The 16332-nt window shown below is 43.0% G+C and overlaps 1 protein-coding gene across 5 annotated transcripts in view; it reads left to right on the top strand.

Annotated features, from left to right (window-relative positions):
• The window catches only part of FBXO41 (F-box protein 41), a 184279-nt gene extending 170357 nt beyond the window's left edge, over nucleotides 1-13922 (top strand). For all 5 annotated transcript variants that reach the window (XM_033953771.1, XM_033953778.1, XM_033953788.1 and 2 more), the window contains 2 exons: nucleotides 2089-2204; nucleotides 11557-13922. In XM_033953771.1, coding sequence (XP_033809662.1) covers nucleotides 2089-2204; nucleotides 11557-11619 — 179 coding nt within the window. In that variant the 3' untranslated portion in view covers nucleotides 11620-13922. The remainder of the gene's footprint in view (nucleotides 1-2088; nucleotides 2205-11556) is intronic.
• The last annotated feature ends 2410 nt before the right edge of the window (nucleotides 13923-16332 follow it).

The following is a 16332-nucleotide window of genomic DNA, read 5'->3' as shown; positions in this document are numbered from 1 at the left end:
CAGCAACTTCAACTAGAGGTATGGAGGAAGGGGTGGAATAGGAAGAGGTAGGGGGTGAAGAGGAGGCACCCCCACCAACATGGCGCCTGGGGCAGACCACCCCCCCTTCGTACACCACTGGGCAAACCCCTTTGGTCTTGCATTCCTTCAATCATATGTTCACAGCTGTGCCACAGGAAAGCTAGTTCCTGTACTAGTCGGCAGCAGGTAACATCACAAGTGGGAGCGGATCTCCTTCCATTCTCTCTCTGCTCTCCACAAACCATAACAGAACACTCTTACCGACCTCCCTTGACCACCACTTCACCAACCAACCTCTCTCGGGCACACAGGTCTTAGCCGTCCTCAGACTTTTTCATGGGAATGCTTGTTCTTATACTAATTGGCAGCAAATGACATCATATGCACTAGTCTCCACAAGTAACCTATCTGAATGAAGTCACCAGTTAGCTCCGTTGCTGTCCTAACTTTATTTGCTTGCTTTGCCTTTTGGTGGACTGAATATCACTGCTAAATGGTTAAGCTTCAGCTCCACCCAGGCTCTATTCCCAAACCATACTGACACTAACCAAACAGTGCCTGGGCCCTTAAAGTAACAGAGGAAATCCCTACTTGGAACCACTGGGTCTGCAATGTACTTATAGCTCATCCAACCATATAAACCCAAGGACAGAAAATAGGTGGATAAGCTATTTTCTCATGTGCTTGATTAATAAACTAAAGGAGGGAAAAACAGGGTAATTCTGTAAACTGATGCCAAGACTTGCTGTATTTTTCGCTCCATAAGATGCACCTGACCATAAGACGCACCCTAAATTTAGAGGAGGAAAACAAGAAAAAAAACATTCTGAACCAAATTCTCCCTGCCAGGCTATGCATCCAACTCCACACTCCTTGCCAGACTCTGCACCCTGTCCCCCCTCTGGTGGTCTAGTGGTAGGCAGGGACAGGGCACAGATGTCAAGGCAGATAACTTTTAAAAAAATATGCAATGTCACCTCAGTAACAACTATAGAAAAATAGACAAATATAGTGCAAAATATAGACAGCAGATATAAATTCTCAAAACTGACATATTTTGATCACTAAATTGAAAATAAAATCATTTCTCCTACCTTTAGTTGTCTGGTGATTTCTTTATTTCCTTCCTCAGGCCCAACAATTGTCTCTTTCTTCCTTCCTCCTATGTTCCCCTTCCCCTTTGTCCTCTTCCTCCCCTCCCCTCCCCGTTGTCTGATGATTTCTTTCTTTCTTTCCTTCCTCAGGCCCAATTGTCCCTTCCTTTTTCCTCCCTCCTATGTTCCCCTCACTGTTTTCCAGCCTTTGCCTCTTCCTTCCCCCCCCCCCCCATTGTCTTTTGATTTCTTTCTTTCTTTACTTCCTCAGGCCCAACTATTGTCCCTTCCTTCATTCCTCCTATGTTCCCCTCACTGCCTTCCAGCCTTAGTCATCTCTCCCCCCCAATTACCGGTATTCCTTCCTCCCTCCCTCCTATGTTTCCCTCACTGCCTTCCAACCTTTGTCCTCTTCTGCCCCCCCCAAGCCCGCCCACCCACCCGCTGAATTCAATTATGAGGATACAGCAGTGGCGGGGGGTTTGGACTCCTGGCTCAGCAGCGGGTCAAGGGAGCCGGCACAGAGCGAATTGCTGGGAAAGGCCAAGCGGGTGCAACGATTGCATGCCGTCGGCCCAGAAGTCTTACCCCCGACGTCAATTCTGACGTCGGACTGAAGGTCCGGGCCAGTCATTGGTTCGGACCTTCAGTCCGACGTCAGAATTGACGTCGGGAATAAGGCTTCTGGGCCAGTGGCGTGCAATCGCTGCACCCACCTGTCCTTTCCTTTACTCTTCTTACGTGGGCAGGAGCAGAGCACAGGAGCAGCGGCAGCGGGCGGTGGTCGAAATAAGGTAACGGCCGCGGGTGGGGGGGGGTTGTATTCACTCTATAGGACGCTTAGTAAAAGGAGTCCTAAGTGTCAGCTAATTAGTGTAATTAAGTTTTTTAGAAGCTAAGGTGGAATTGATCTTAAGGGAATGTCTCTTCACCCAGGACAAGTTCCATAATGGCTATTTATATTTTATTTGAGGTGTTTGTCGGAATCTTAAATCCATCGTGGTTCAGGTTGGGATTGTGGACTACTTCAAAGACCCTACCAGCCCTGAGGCCAGGAAACTGTTTGAAGAAATGGTGAACAAACTGCAGGTAAGGTGGGACTGATTCTCTTTAAAGGTGAGAGCTTCTGCACTGGGAGCAGTGCCTAAACCTGGCATTTACTTTAATGGAAATTTAGGGGTTTATTTTCAAAACCCTTTTTCCCCAAGTGGCAGATGAAATTTATAGGTCCTTTTACTAAGGCACGCTAGCCATTTTAGCGCGCACTAAACTTTAAAGCGTCCATAGAATATAATGGATACATTAACGTTTAGCGTGCGCTAAAACAGCTAGTGCGCCTTAGTAAAAGAGGGGGTTAATGTGGCCAATTGCAAAATGATGCACACTGGGAAGAATAATCCAAATCATAGTTACTTGATACTAGGGTTCACCTTAAGAGTCGCCACCCAAGAAAAAAGATCTAGGTGTCATCATAAACAATATGCAGTGTTGGGTTTAGAAAAACTTTGGACAAGTTACTGGAGGAAAAGTCTATAGTCTGCTATTGAGATAGACATGCGGGAAGCCACTGCTGGGCCTGAGATTAGTAGCTACTGTTTGGGTTTCTGCCAGCAACTTGTGACTTGGACTGGCCACTGTTGGAAACAAGATACTGGACTTGCTGGACTATCAGCCTAACCCAGTATGGCTGTTCTTATGAGGGATAATTTTATAAAGGGGTAATTTATGTTTATATTTTTTATTAATTTGATATGCTGCTCTGGCATTGACTGATCTAAGTGGTTTACAGATGAAGGAATGTACATAAAACTGAAAATAGAAAGGAACTCCATAAATTAGATAAGACAGAGAAGGTAGAACAGAAAAGATAGACAAATAGAATAAATAGAATAATTACAATGTCAAATCAATCACAATGTTAAAAATCTGCACAGAAAACCCAGTCAAGGTCTTACATTGTCAAATTAGTTTTGTGGCAAAATAATGGAAGGGGAAAATCCCTCAAAAGCCTGGTTGAAGTAGAAAGTTTTTAACTTTACCTTACATAAAATGCATGCAGATTGTGAAAAATTGCAGACCAGACCTTGGGAGACTGGAAGACTTGGCGTCCAAGTGGCAGATGAAATTTAATATGGACAAATGCAAAGTGATGCACATTGGGAAGAATAACCCAAATCATAGTTACCAGACGCTAGGGTCCACCTCGGGGGTTAGCAACCAAGAAAAGGATCTGGGTGTCATTGTAAACAATATGCTGTAACCTTCCGTCCAATGTGTGGTGGTGGCAAAAGAGCAAACAAGAATCTAGGAATTATTAAAAAAAGGAAGGTTAACAAGACTAATAATGTTTTATAATGCCCCTGTATCGTGCCATGGTGCGATCTCACCTGGGGTATTGCATTTGATTCTGATCTCCTTATCTCAAGAAAGATATAGCGGTGCTAGAAAAAGTTCAAAGAAGAGAGAACAAGATGATAAAAAAGATGGAACTCCTCTTGTATGAGGAAAGACTAAAAAGGTTAGGGCTCTTCAGCTTGGAAAAAAAGATGGCTGAGGGGAGATATGATTGAAGTCTACAGAATCCAGAGTGGAGCAGAATGGGTACATGTGGATCGATTTTTCACTCCGTCAAAAATTACAAAGATTAGGGGACACTCGATGAAGTTACAGGGAAATACTTTTAAAACCAATTGGAGGAAATATTTTTTCACTCATAGAATAGTTAAGCTCTGGAACGCATTGCCAGAGGTTGTGGTAAATGCGGATAGCGTTACCGGTTTTAAGAAGGGTTTGGACAAGTTCCTGGAGGAAAAGTCCATAGTCTGTTATTCAGAAAGACATGGGGCAAGCCACTGCTTACCCTGTATCGGTAGCATGGAATGTTATTGCTTTTTGGGTTTTAGCCAGGTACTAGTGACCTGGATGGCCTCCATGAGAATGGGTTACTGCGCTTGATGGACTGTTGGTCTGACCCAGTAAGGCTATTCTTATGTTCTTATTTTTTAAAACTAATTTCTGTATATGGTGCCTAAAAAATCGGCACCAAAGAAAGAGCTATTCTATAAACCACGCTTAAAGTTGGGTGCAGTTTATAGAATAGCACTTATGCCTGGCAACCGCACCTAACTTTATGTGTGACAATTTGCACCAATAAAAATGTGATGCAAATGCCCACACCTAAATTTATGCAGTGATGCTCCTCTATAACTATTTGCATAACTTAAAGGAACATCCCCCAATCCACCAATGACCCGCCCATTTCCACTCCCTCTTTGACTCGTGCATAGAACTTAGGTGTGGATCCCAAGCCTTAATTTCCATACCTAGCTTGTAATTCATTCCAATTAGCGCCAATAATTGCTTGTTGAGATGCCAATTATTGGTACAAATTAATTGTTATTCAATTAAATTGTGCATGCGCAAATTGGGTACCTGCCCAAATTTGCCCACATCATTTTCAATACTTTTTATAGAGTTAGGAGAATAATGCCTCTTATAAAATTAGCCCCATATACAAGTTCAGAACCCTGGTGTAGATGTGTTCAGGAGAGGAGTTTAGGCACCGACTCCCGAGCTGGTGTAAATGTGGACAGTTGCACTGTAGCTGTGATTTTGGCATTTTATGAAGACCATTAGGTGCCTAGGCATCTTTTTAAAATAACACTATTACCTACTATATAAATGTCAATGACAAACTTCCCTTATATGAAAAATTTTGATGAATTAGAGAAATACTTTTCTTCTTTTTTTCTTTAAGCGTCGATGAGTATAGGATGGCAGAAGAAGCCATCTTGGCTAGAGTTTATTGAGATGCACTTTAAAAAGCTTAAAATGGTTGATTAAAGTAACATCTGTTTGGATGATCTCCTGATGAAGCTCGGTTGCGAGTGAAACAGAGATGCTCCGTAGAGCTGGTTACCCTGACATCTAGGCACTCTAACTGGGGATTTCAATCACCAAGGTTAAGAATAGGTGCACCAAAGCTAAGTATATGGAAAATGTCAGAAAACTTTTGGATCCAGTAAAAGTGGCTAGGTGGTAATTATAAAGACTATGGGGCTCATAATCGAAAGAGAAAAACGTCCAAAAACAAGCCTAAGTCGGCACTTGGACAAACATTGTCCAAATAAGTCCAAGTGCTGATATTAAAAATGGGTTTTGGATGTATTTCTAAATGACCTAGGCCTTCATAGTGCCGCTGAACGACCATAGCTAAACATGTCGTTTCAGGAGGAGTGTCGAGGGCGGGAGTTGGGCGGGATGTGGGCCAGCTTAGACTTAGTTATACAGCCCAGGATCGACGGAACTTGGATGTTGTGACTTAGACCATGTAAAACATGGTCTAAGTCACAAAAACACACCTAAAGTCACCAGATAAGCACTGCAAACACATAACAAAGACCCCAACACACTACCCCAGTGATCACCGATCCCCCCACCCCCATAAAAATATTAATCATACCTTTAAAATTCAGCCTCCAGACCATCATCATCTGGCAGCCTGGCATAGGAAAGCCTAGTCGTCCAGCACAGAGGCAGCTTAAGCCATCTTGGGGGTGGGTTAGGGACTCATGGAGAGGAGGACCCATGCCCATAAGCCCCTGTAATCACTGCATTGATACTTAAACATGTGCACTCCCCTATACACCCCCAAAACCCTTTTTTACTGGCATATAAGTGGCTCCTGCAGCCATAAGGGCTATTGGGGTGGTAGATAAGTGGGTCTAGGGGATTCTGGAGGTGGTTTAGGGGGCTCACCATGACCTATAAGAGAGCTGTAGTAAGATGAAGACATGGCATCCTTTTTGTGAAGTTCACAGCAGCGCCCTGTAAGGTACCCCACTATTTAGGTGCCATGTCTGGGTGTTCAGTCCATCACTTTGCAGACCCCTCCCACGTCCAACAGGGCTTGTTCTTGGCATTTTTGACTTGGACAAAAAGTTGGATGAAAATGTGGTATAAATATGGATGATTTAGCGACATGGATGATCAGATCTGCAGGACGTATAATTAGACAATTTTCAAAAGAAAAAAATATTTTGTTTTTTGTTTTTTTAATTATTTATTTATCAAATTTTTACATGTTATAAATCAAGTATCCACTTGTACAGAAAGTTGAAGAAAAGCAGGAAAATAATACTCAAAAGTAAAATACATGGTAATCAGGTAAAATAAAATAAAATTTTTAGCTTAAATTCAGCTCAAGTCCTCAAAATTAGATCCAAGAAGGATAAGGCGGACTTAGTAACAAATACTAACAACTATCAATTCAAATATTAGGAAAACAAGATCCCTTGGCTGAGGAAGGATATCATTATTCAAATGCACTTCACTTTGATTTTGATTTTCCTTCATCCAGCCGAGTTCCTACCAAAAAGGCTGTCAACTGGAATGGTTCAAAGAATACATATTTCTTCATATGGTATTGTATTACACATTTACAAGGATGTCGAAGAAAAAAAGTCCCACCAAGAGATATAACTCCTGGTTTCAACAAAAGAAACTCTCGTCTTCTTCTCTGGGTTTCCCGTGCCAAGTCTGGAAACATTAATATTTTTTGTCCAAGAAATTCTTTCATTTTGTTTCTAAAGAACAATCTAAGCAACCAGTTTTTATCTGGGGCAAGAGCCACAGTAAGAAGCAATGTTGCCGGAGATGCGAACTCTCTATCCGAAAGTTCCAAAATTGCTGAAACATTAATTGGTTGATTATTCTCCTGTTGTTTAGATGGTGATTTAATAGGTTTCGTTGGTAGGTAATATACTTGAGTAAGTGGTGGTAATGTATCCTCTGGAATACCCAAAATCTCCAACATATAACGTTTCAACATATCCCTAGGCGTCACCGAGGGTATCTTAGGAAAGTTAATCAGTCGGAGATTATTATTACGCGAAAAATTCTCCAAAGTTTCCAATTTTCTACGCATATTTGTATTATCTTTTATCATTACTTCATTAAGCTGTTTTGATGCTTTTAATTCCTGTTGTATATTTTCAATAGAATTCTTAGATTCACCAATTTCAACTTTTATATTTTTTATCTCAGTTTCTTGAAGAATAATTTTATTTTCCAGCTGCAAAAGCTGGGGCTTGACAAGCCCCAGAAAAAAATATTTTGGATGTGTTTTTCGAAAATGTGTCCTAGGCTGTTTTTTACTTTGGACGACTTGCGGCTTAGACGAAAACGGACTTGGACGTCCCTTTTGATTATGCCCTTCCACGGCTTTGATTATAGTGACTATTACTCTGAAAAAAACGTTAAAGTAAAAGAAAAAATACAGTTCGAGTATGGTCAGTGTAGGGGGACAAAAGAACCAATGATAGCTCGCAAAAGGCAGTTCTGATAAGGACAGGTTCTTAAAATCAGACAAGCCGCGAACGTTTGAGGTTTTTGTATCCCCAATAGAGAGTTGCGCGGGGACAGAAATCCCACCTGTCCCCGCCAAAGTCTCACCTGTCTCCACCCATCCCCATGAGGAATCCCACCCGTCCCTGCGAGGAATCCCTTCCGTCCCCACGAGGAATCCCCTCCATCCCCACCCGTCCCTATAAACTACAGAAATAGTTATTTCATTTAATTATGCTACTGAATTAAAGGCTCTGGTAGAAACCCATTTACAAATAAGCAAAAAGACTTTATTAATTTGGAAATATTAATTGGGAAGAATACATACTTTGTAAACGGGTTTCTACCAGAGCCTCTAATGTTTATAAATTTTTATCACGATTTTTGTACAAGAGCTGTGATTAATGAAATCGTCATAGACTATCATCACAGAATATAATCTTATTCCTCCAGTGATTTGTTTATAAATTTTTATCAACACAACTAATATACTACTTTATCCTAAAGCAAAAAAAAAAAAAGAAATAGAATTTTTTTCCTATCTTTGTTGCCTGGTTTCTGCTTTCCTCATGTTCTCATTCAATTCCTTCCATCCACTATCTCTCTTCTCTCTGCGTCTTCCATTTGCTCTGTTACTCTGCCTCTCCCTTTCTCCCCCCTTCCAAATTGGTCTGGCACCCATCTTCTTCCCTCCGCTCCCCCATAGTATGTCATCTCTGTCTTCTTCCCTGCCAGCGTCTTCTTCCCACTCTCTCTTCCCCATTTCCTTTCAGCATCCTTCTCACCCCCATCTTCCCCATGTCCTGTCAGCATCCTTCTCCCCCCTCTGTCTTCCCCATGTGCTTTCAGTGTCCTTCTCCCCCTCTGTCTTTCCCATGTCCTTTCAGCGTCCTTATCCCCCTCCGTCTTCTCCATGTCCTTTCAGCGTCCTTCTCCCCCCTCTGTCTTTCCCATGTCCTTTCAGCGTCCTTCTCCCCCCTCTGTCTTTCCCATGTCCTTTCAGTGTCCTTCTCCCCCCTCTGTCTTTCCCATGTCCTTTCAGCGTCCTTCTCCCCCTCTGTCTTCCCCATGTCCTTTCAGCGTCCTTCTCCCCCCCTCCGTCTTCCCCATGTCCTTTCAGCGTCCTTCTCCACCCCTCTGTCTTCCCCAAGTGCTTTCAGTGTCCTTCTCCCCCCTCTGTCTTCCCCATGTCCTTTCAGCATCCTTCTCCCCCCTCCGCCTTCCCCATGTCCTTTCAGCGTCCTTCTCCCCCCGTCTTCCCCATGTCCTTTCAGCATCCTTCTCCACCCCTTTGTCTTCCCCATGTGCTTTCAGCGTCCTTCTCCCCCCTCTGTCTTCCCCATGTGCTTTCAGTGTCCTCCCCCATCTCCCCATGTCCTTTCAGCGTCCTTCTCCCCCTGTCTTCCCCATGTACTTTCAGCGTCCTTCTCCCTCCCCTCTGTCTTCCCCATGTCCTTTCAGCGTCCTTCTCCACCCCTTTGTCTTCCCCATGTGCTTTCAGTGTCCTTCTCCCCCCCATCTTTTCCATGTCCTTTCAGCGCCCTTCTCCACCCCTTTGTCTTCCCCATGTGCTTTCAGTGTCCTTCTCCCCCCCCATCTTTTCCATGTTCTTTCAGCGTCCTTCTCCACCCTCAGTTTTACCTTAAGCGTCTTTTCCTCTCCACTCCACCTTTCCTCCCTTTCTCCCTCCCTGCCCTGTAGCCACGAATCTAAATTACCTTCTTAGAGCAGCTGGAGTATTGAAGCTGCTGTAAGAAAGTAATTTAGATTCGCGGCTACAGGGCAGGGAGGTTTGTCGGACAGGGCCTGTTGTCGGTCAGTCAGAGGAAGCGCTACAAAGGTAAGGGGACCTGGCCGGCTCTGCACCCCCCCCTATGGCTGCACCTGGGGCGGACTGCCCTCCCGCCCCCCTTGGTACGCCACTGCCGATCGCAGCACACAGCCGATCGGAACGGAAGTCTTCCCGATGTCAGCGCTTATGTCGGAGGGAGGGAGGGCTTTGCTTAAGCCCTCTCTCCGACGTCAGCACTGACATCGTGGAAGACTTCCGTTCCGATCAGCTGTGTACTGCGGCAGGGCAGGTAGGGAGAAGACGAGCCTCGCATCCAACCCCACAGGAACCCCGCAACCATCGGAGACGTCCCCACGGGATCCCCACAACCCTAGGGGGCGTCTCCACGGGATCCCCGCGACCCGAAGGGGGAATCCGCGGGTCCTGCGGGATTCCCGTCGTCCCCGTTCCTGTGCAGCTCTCTAATCCCCAACTCATGGTCTACAAATGATATTCAGCATAAGATATAAATAAAAGTGAATTCGAAGATAAGAAAATAAGAAAAAGAAAAATACAAGAAAAGTATTTCTCTAATTCATCAAAATTTTTTATATAAGAGAAGTTGATCTTTATAAAATAGGCACCTACTTGGCCTCCCAACCTCTACTATAACAGGGCACCTAGTTTAAAGCAGCCAAAACCTGCCTATTTTAAAAAGAAGGACGGCACCTGCTTTTTTTCATAAGATACTAGTATAAGTGGCTTATACTGTGCATTAATGTAAGGTGTGCTTTCTTATAACTGCCCTAGAGCTGATGTAAATCAATCTGCTTATAAATTATTTATATTTATTTATTTTTAAAATTTATATCTAGACGGTGTCCATATAAAACATACATAGCATAAAATGAACATTACAAAAAGCTGAGTCTTTGTGTTATTTTTTGCCCACTTCCATTTATTGCCTATACAAATAGAAATGTTTCCGTACATGAAATCAGATACGAGTAACGGTGTTTTCAAAAGTTTTTTAAATTTCAATCTGTCAGCACAAAGGCATATTTGCCCCATCAATGCGTTCCACATTTTAACACCTGCCATGCAAAAAGCAGCTGCTCTAGTCTCAGCATATCGCACTTTAGTCAATGTTTCAAGTAACATGGCATTTTCTGAACACAGTGCTCTACCGGGACAGTATTTTATGTTTAAATAGTTTTTATTTGCAGTTCAGTAATCATAAGTATAAATCATAGCCTTAGGCTCCTCCCAGTGTATCCCAGGATTTCCTCAGATGCATAAGGCCTCTCCCAAGGTGCCTGGTGCATCCTGGGATACATTGGGAGGAGCCTAAGGCATCTGAGCCAATCAGGACTTTAGGCCGTCCCTGTGCATCCTAAGATGCACCAGGAAGGGGAAGGTCCACCATTTTGGAGTGGCGGGCCTGTGGGCAGGAGGAACAGGTCATTCCTCCTGCTATCATCTCCACTCAGAGGTACGGGGGAGGAGGTTCAGGGGGGTGTAGGGAGAACCAGGGTGCTGAGGCAGAAGGGAGTGGGCAACCCTCCTGCCGATTTTTTCTAAGGATTGGAGTGGGGAAGAGGAGGGGGATCCTGGCAGAGGTGGGAGTCGGGTCAGGTCCTGATGGGTGGGGTCGGTTCAGTGGGAGAGTTTGCACGTGGCATGAGGGAGTGCACATCCCTCCTGCCAATTTTTTCTAAGGACAGGGTGGGAGATGGGTCCTGGCAGGGGGGGTGTTGGTTTGGCAGGGGGTTTCATGGCAGCAAGAGGGAGTGGGCATCCCTCCTGCCTTATTTTTGTTGTGGGTCATCATCGGGGGGGGGGGGGGGGGGGGGGGGGGGGGGGAGAATGTGGTGAAATCAGTTAGCTTAGCAGAGTTTTAAAAATGTTTGGATAATTTCCTAAAAGAGAACTCCATAGGCCATTATTGAGATGGCTTGGGGAAATCCACTGATTATTCCTAGGATAAGCAGCATAAAATCTGTTTTACTACATGGGATCTAGCCAGGTACTTGGGACCTGGGTTGGTCACTGTTGGAAACAGGATACTGGGCTTGATGGATCTTCGGTCTGTCCCAGTATGGCAATTCTTAAGTGCGCCACTGGGCAGAACACAAGATTCCCAGGGCTGCCGTTGAACATAGGCAGAAGTAAATACCAGTTTAATTTCTAAGTGAAACTTGGAGGTTTATCTCATCCATGGTGATTGTTAGGAATAGGAATATGCATTGCACGAGAATTGATGTGAATGTCTGCTGTAAATGCAGAACCTCTATTTACCTCCATTCTCTAAATGTTTCTTTTCAGGCCCTAAGAAAAAGACCTGGATTCTCCGAGATTTTACATATCAAGGTGGAGGGAGGCTGCTAACCAAGCCGAAATGAAACTTTTTTTTCCTCTAGAAGACACAGGAACTGAAGTGAAATGTGAAGTTTCTCGGCTCTGGAATTCCATGCCCTTAGCCAAGGCAAAAAACTTGCCACGTCACTGCTTTGTGTCTGGATGCTAAGGCATACCTGAGAGGGAAAGTCTTTGATTACACAGCAGCAGTGGATGTGAAGATGATGGCAAGATCTTTTAAGTCAGGATTAGACTCTGCCTGCCCTCAGGAAATGCTCTGCAACAATGTTAAAGGCTCAAGGTGTCCTTTGCCAAACAGGAACTTCATTCCAGTGAGACAAGCAATCCCCTCCCCCCCTCCATACTTAGCAGTAGTTTTCTGTTCCTTATTCCAGTAAGACAATAGCACAGACACAGTATTGCAGGGGCCATTTAGGGTGAAGAAGGCCCTTTTTATGTGGGTGATAACAGCAAAATGAGTCGGAGAAGACTGGAGTACATCAGAGCACGTCCATCTCCAGAGCAGTCAAGGGTAATTTACAGTATTGATGATTATTGGGTAGCCACCAGTAAGAGATCCAGCTCCAGTTTCTTTAAATCTGAACTGAGTAGATACATCTGTGAACCGTAATAATATACACAGTCACTTTCCCTTATATTGTTTGTATCAGAGGGTTACTTGAGGCCCATTGCAATCATAGAAAGAAATTGCATAACAGACATAGATAGATCATTCATGCACACACTCATAAACAACATAGATATGTAAATGTGGGTATGAAATTAGAATGAGGGGAAAGATAAAAGAAAAACATTAAACATAAGACCATATCTGCAGCCAACATCCACGTCAGAAGAATCATTCGGTATAGTCAAATAGTGGCCCCTGTTGATGCATCTGGAGGAGACTAGTGTCAGTGCTATATAGTAAAATGTTGCAAAAAAAAAAAAAAAACCTCCTAAGAAGATAAGCTGCTGTGTTAAATTCTTTATAAACAAAATGTTTCTTCTTTCATGGCATTAAACCATCACCTTAGCCCATCAAATTTCAGAGCTTGCAACCAAACCACTACAGTATGGTCCACTATAGTGTTGTCTACTGCAGCTATTAATCAATATATTAATACATTCAGGTGTTGTGCAACAAATTTCCTCCAAACAACCTTCGTCCACTGTCTGAATTCATCATCCTTAGGAAATACCCTTCCCCTTAGGGCCTGCCTTATTTTATCTTGAGTACTGGAATTGACTTTGGCAGCATGGAGAAACCAGCACTGTCGTTTCAGAAGAGAATCATGAATGGAAACGGATTCCCTACTGTGACAGGTCTCTGCTGGTGCATGAGAACCAGCTTATGAAGCTGTGTATGAAGACGGATCCAAAGATTTAAAAGGTGCTACATGAGTAAGATAAGACCGCGGTTCTTAAGGCGAATGGCTTCCCTTTGTAGCTGCCATTTCCTGCTGCGAAAGAGCATTCAGAGATCTGATCATATTTCTGATGGGACAGCACTCGTGTCTTGTGCTTGTAGACAAAAGTAACTCTTTATACATAGTTATTTGATTTTTTTCTTGCCCATTGTCTGTCTCCAGAAAGACTAAGGCAGCAGTCTGAACAGAATGAGTGTTCTTGAACATGTAGCTGCCAAGAAATGAAAGAGAATAGCAGGTCTCGATCAGATCCTGTTGAACTGCTAGGTGCTAGATCCGTAGCTTGCTTCTTCTTTGGAAAGTCGATCCAATCAATCTCCTTGTAAAAGTGGTTTCTGCTTTCCCTATACAGAAAATAAATGGTCAACCTTTCTCAAAGGTCCAGCTGTACAGCCAAGAACGAAAACACAGATTTGATGAATAGTGTCAGCAGGCTGATATTTTTTTCACATACGGCCTGAGCCAAGCTTTCTTCATGTTGGGTCCTGAAAGCCTTACACAAATCGTTAAACAGGGAGATGCTGAGGTTATGTGAACGATATCCTGGGGCTAGAGGCTGTGTGTACTTTTCATTCAAGAAGCACCGGTCTCTTTATTTTTCCTTTCTCTTAAGATGGTGAATATGAACAATCTAATTCACATCTATATACATACCTCGTGAAACTGATTGGTGAAAAGAGGGTGAACAGAAGCCTTTTGGTCTCCTGCTCATCGCCTCCTTTTAGAAGCTGTTATTGTATAACTTGTTATTGAGTTTCACATTGGGAATACAGGAAAATACAGTTCCTGCTAGGTGCTTGAATAAGGGGAGGGGAACCTTTTTGGGGGTACATGTGAAACTGTGATTGGAGTTGTCCTGTGTATAGCAAGTATGGGTATTTCTGCAATTCTGTAGTTCCAAGTAGAATGTCTGCGACTTTGTGAAATAAGTATAAGTTTCATGTGATGTCAAAGGGGAGGGGGGAGGGATTTATGAAAAGGTGTGGGGAAGAAAACTGCTCTGACCCTTTCAGCATTTGCTGTTCTCTTCTGTCTTGAGTCACACAAAGTCCTTTAGGCCTCTGAAGGCTGAGTTAGTTGTTGCCAAATTGCAGCTGGTTTAAGAGGAGATATTTGGCACAGAAAATATGCAGTTTGGCAGATAAGTTACTCAGCATGCAAGAGATGGTCTTTATACACACTCCCAAAGGTAGTGGAATTGGGTGGGCTACAGATGCCATTGGCCCACTGATATTTTGCCCAGCACAGCAGAGCTTGGGGGAAGGGCTAGCAATTGGTTTGTTTGGCTCCTCCAAACCAAAAAGAAGTTCCCCTGAGCCTGCACACCCTATTTTATGCCTAACTGGAAATGGGAGAGGGAGGTTATGCACTTTTTCCATGATACACAGGGTCTCTGAACTGGGTTGTTTTTGGTTTTTTTTTGCGGGGAGGATTATTTTAATGTAGGGCGCAATCATTTTTATGTGCCAAAGTCACCAAATAGCTTTTGCCCACCAATTTTTCTGAGTTCCAATTTTGGGTGAATTGAGGCCTTTGTTAGTAGAAGAGGTCTGGAATAGCCCATTGCCTTTCAAGGGTCTGAACTATAGAGGAGTTGCTTTTGACCTGATGCAGAGACTTTATGAAATTATCTAAAGAAACATAAAGTAAGTATTTATTTATTTATTTATTTATACATCCTATAAATATATATAGATATAGATATAATTTTTCTTAAAAAAAGAAAAGCCTATAGTCTGCATGTGTCTACATGTTGTATGCTTAAGATCTATTAGATCTGCTAGTTAAATGCAGTAATGTTTATATTGTCTGCTGTGGATCTGCCCTTAGCACAATTAAAAAAAAAAAAAAAAATTCCCCAGAAAGCTCTAATAGCACAGGGAAGTAGACCACAATGAAGACTATTTAGGATGTAAAGTGTATTTATTGCCTTCTGAAGGACAGTAGAAGTCTGATTTTTAATTTGTCGCTTTAGCATTTATGCTTGTAAATGCAGCCCTGGCTGTAGATTTAATTGTAGGTTCCGTGTATCCTTATGCATGAAATGCATTACCACACAGTGTTTGAGGGGGTTTTCCCCTTTCAAGTCAAGCCAATATATAATTTTTTCATTTCTTTTGCGTTTAGTCCAATGTGCTCAATCCCCATTAGAACTGATAGCTCATGTTTCTGAACTTTGCTTTGGAATTCAGTGACAATCCTTAATCTTTGAGTTCAAAAATATATTGGGCCCCTTTCCAAACTGTGTGCCATGCTGGTTAACATTTGCTATGGGATATCAGATGTGGTGTGTATAATCGAATGTTGGTGTACAGGGAAAAAGTGAAAAATGTTCTCTTTTGTGCCTTAAGGTAAATTGGCTAAAGTAATAGGACATCAGCAGGAAAGATAAAAGCCATAGCAATCATAAGTTGGAAAATTGTACTTTTGGGATAAAATAATTACAAAGTATTTTGTTTTGCGATGTTTGTTGTAGGAAGGCTCTTTTTAAATACGGTTTAAAAATTTGCTTCTTGAGAACATCTTTCCTGTAGCAATTGTACCTTTTCTGTTATCCTTTGAATTTGAAGATATGTGAATGGTTGCTAAAATGAAATGCTGCCTAGGTGTGCATTTTTAGGATAAAAGTTCTCCAAAGGAAAGTACTGTGCTTTAATTTATTGGAAAGTTTGTGTTGATACAGGCCCTGTCGGCCAGGCACTGCAGTACAGACACAGGTTATTTTTTTTGGACAGAAATGGTGAGCTTGTTTAACAAAACAGAGGTGGTGAGGGGAAATGATGAAAGAACAACCAAGTTGTCACCGAGGATAACTTTATTGAAGAAATGACCCAAATCGGCTGGGTTTTGGCAAAAATGCCTTCTTCAGGGGGTCCTTCACAATGCCTAGTTGAAGCACTGATAACACAACATACAGCTTACTTACTGTCTGATAAAACCTCATAGCATGAGGGCTGTGAGCTGAGAAAACAGGTTGTGAAACAAGAATCTATGCTATGTTACCAGTGCTTCAATCAGACATTGTGAAGTGTTGGGCTCCCTGATATATGCATTTTTTATGAAACCCAGCCAAGTTGGATGAGTTCTTCAATACAGTTATCCTCAGTGACAGTTTGAATGAACATAAGAAACGCCTTCACCGGATCAGACCTAGGTCCATCTAGTCCAGCGATCCGCACACGCGGAGGCCCAGTTAGGTGCTCCCTGTTGGAGACCCGGATTTCCCGTATCCCCCGATATGATTTGCAAGAAGGTGTGCATCCAACTTGCGCTTGAAGCCCTTGAAACACTAGTCTCTGCCACAAGCTCCTCT

Source organism: Geotrypetes seraphini, chromosome 1 (genome assembly GCF_902459505.1).
Source record: "Geotrypetes seraphini chromosome 1, aGeoSer1.1, whole genome shotgun sequence".
Taxonomy (NCBI): domain Eukaryota; kingdom Metazoa; phylum Chordata; class Amphibia; order Gymnophiona; family Dermophiidae; genus Geotrypetes; species Geotrypetes seraphini.
This window is presented reverse-complemented; position numbering and strand designations above follow the sequence as displayed.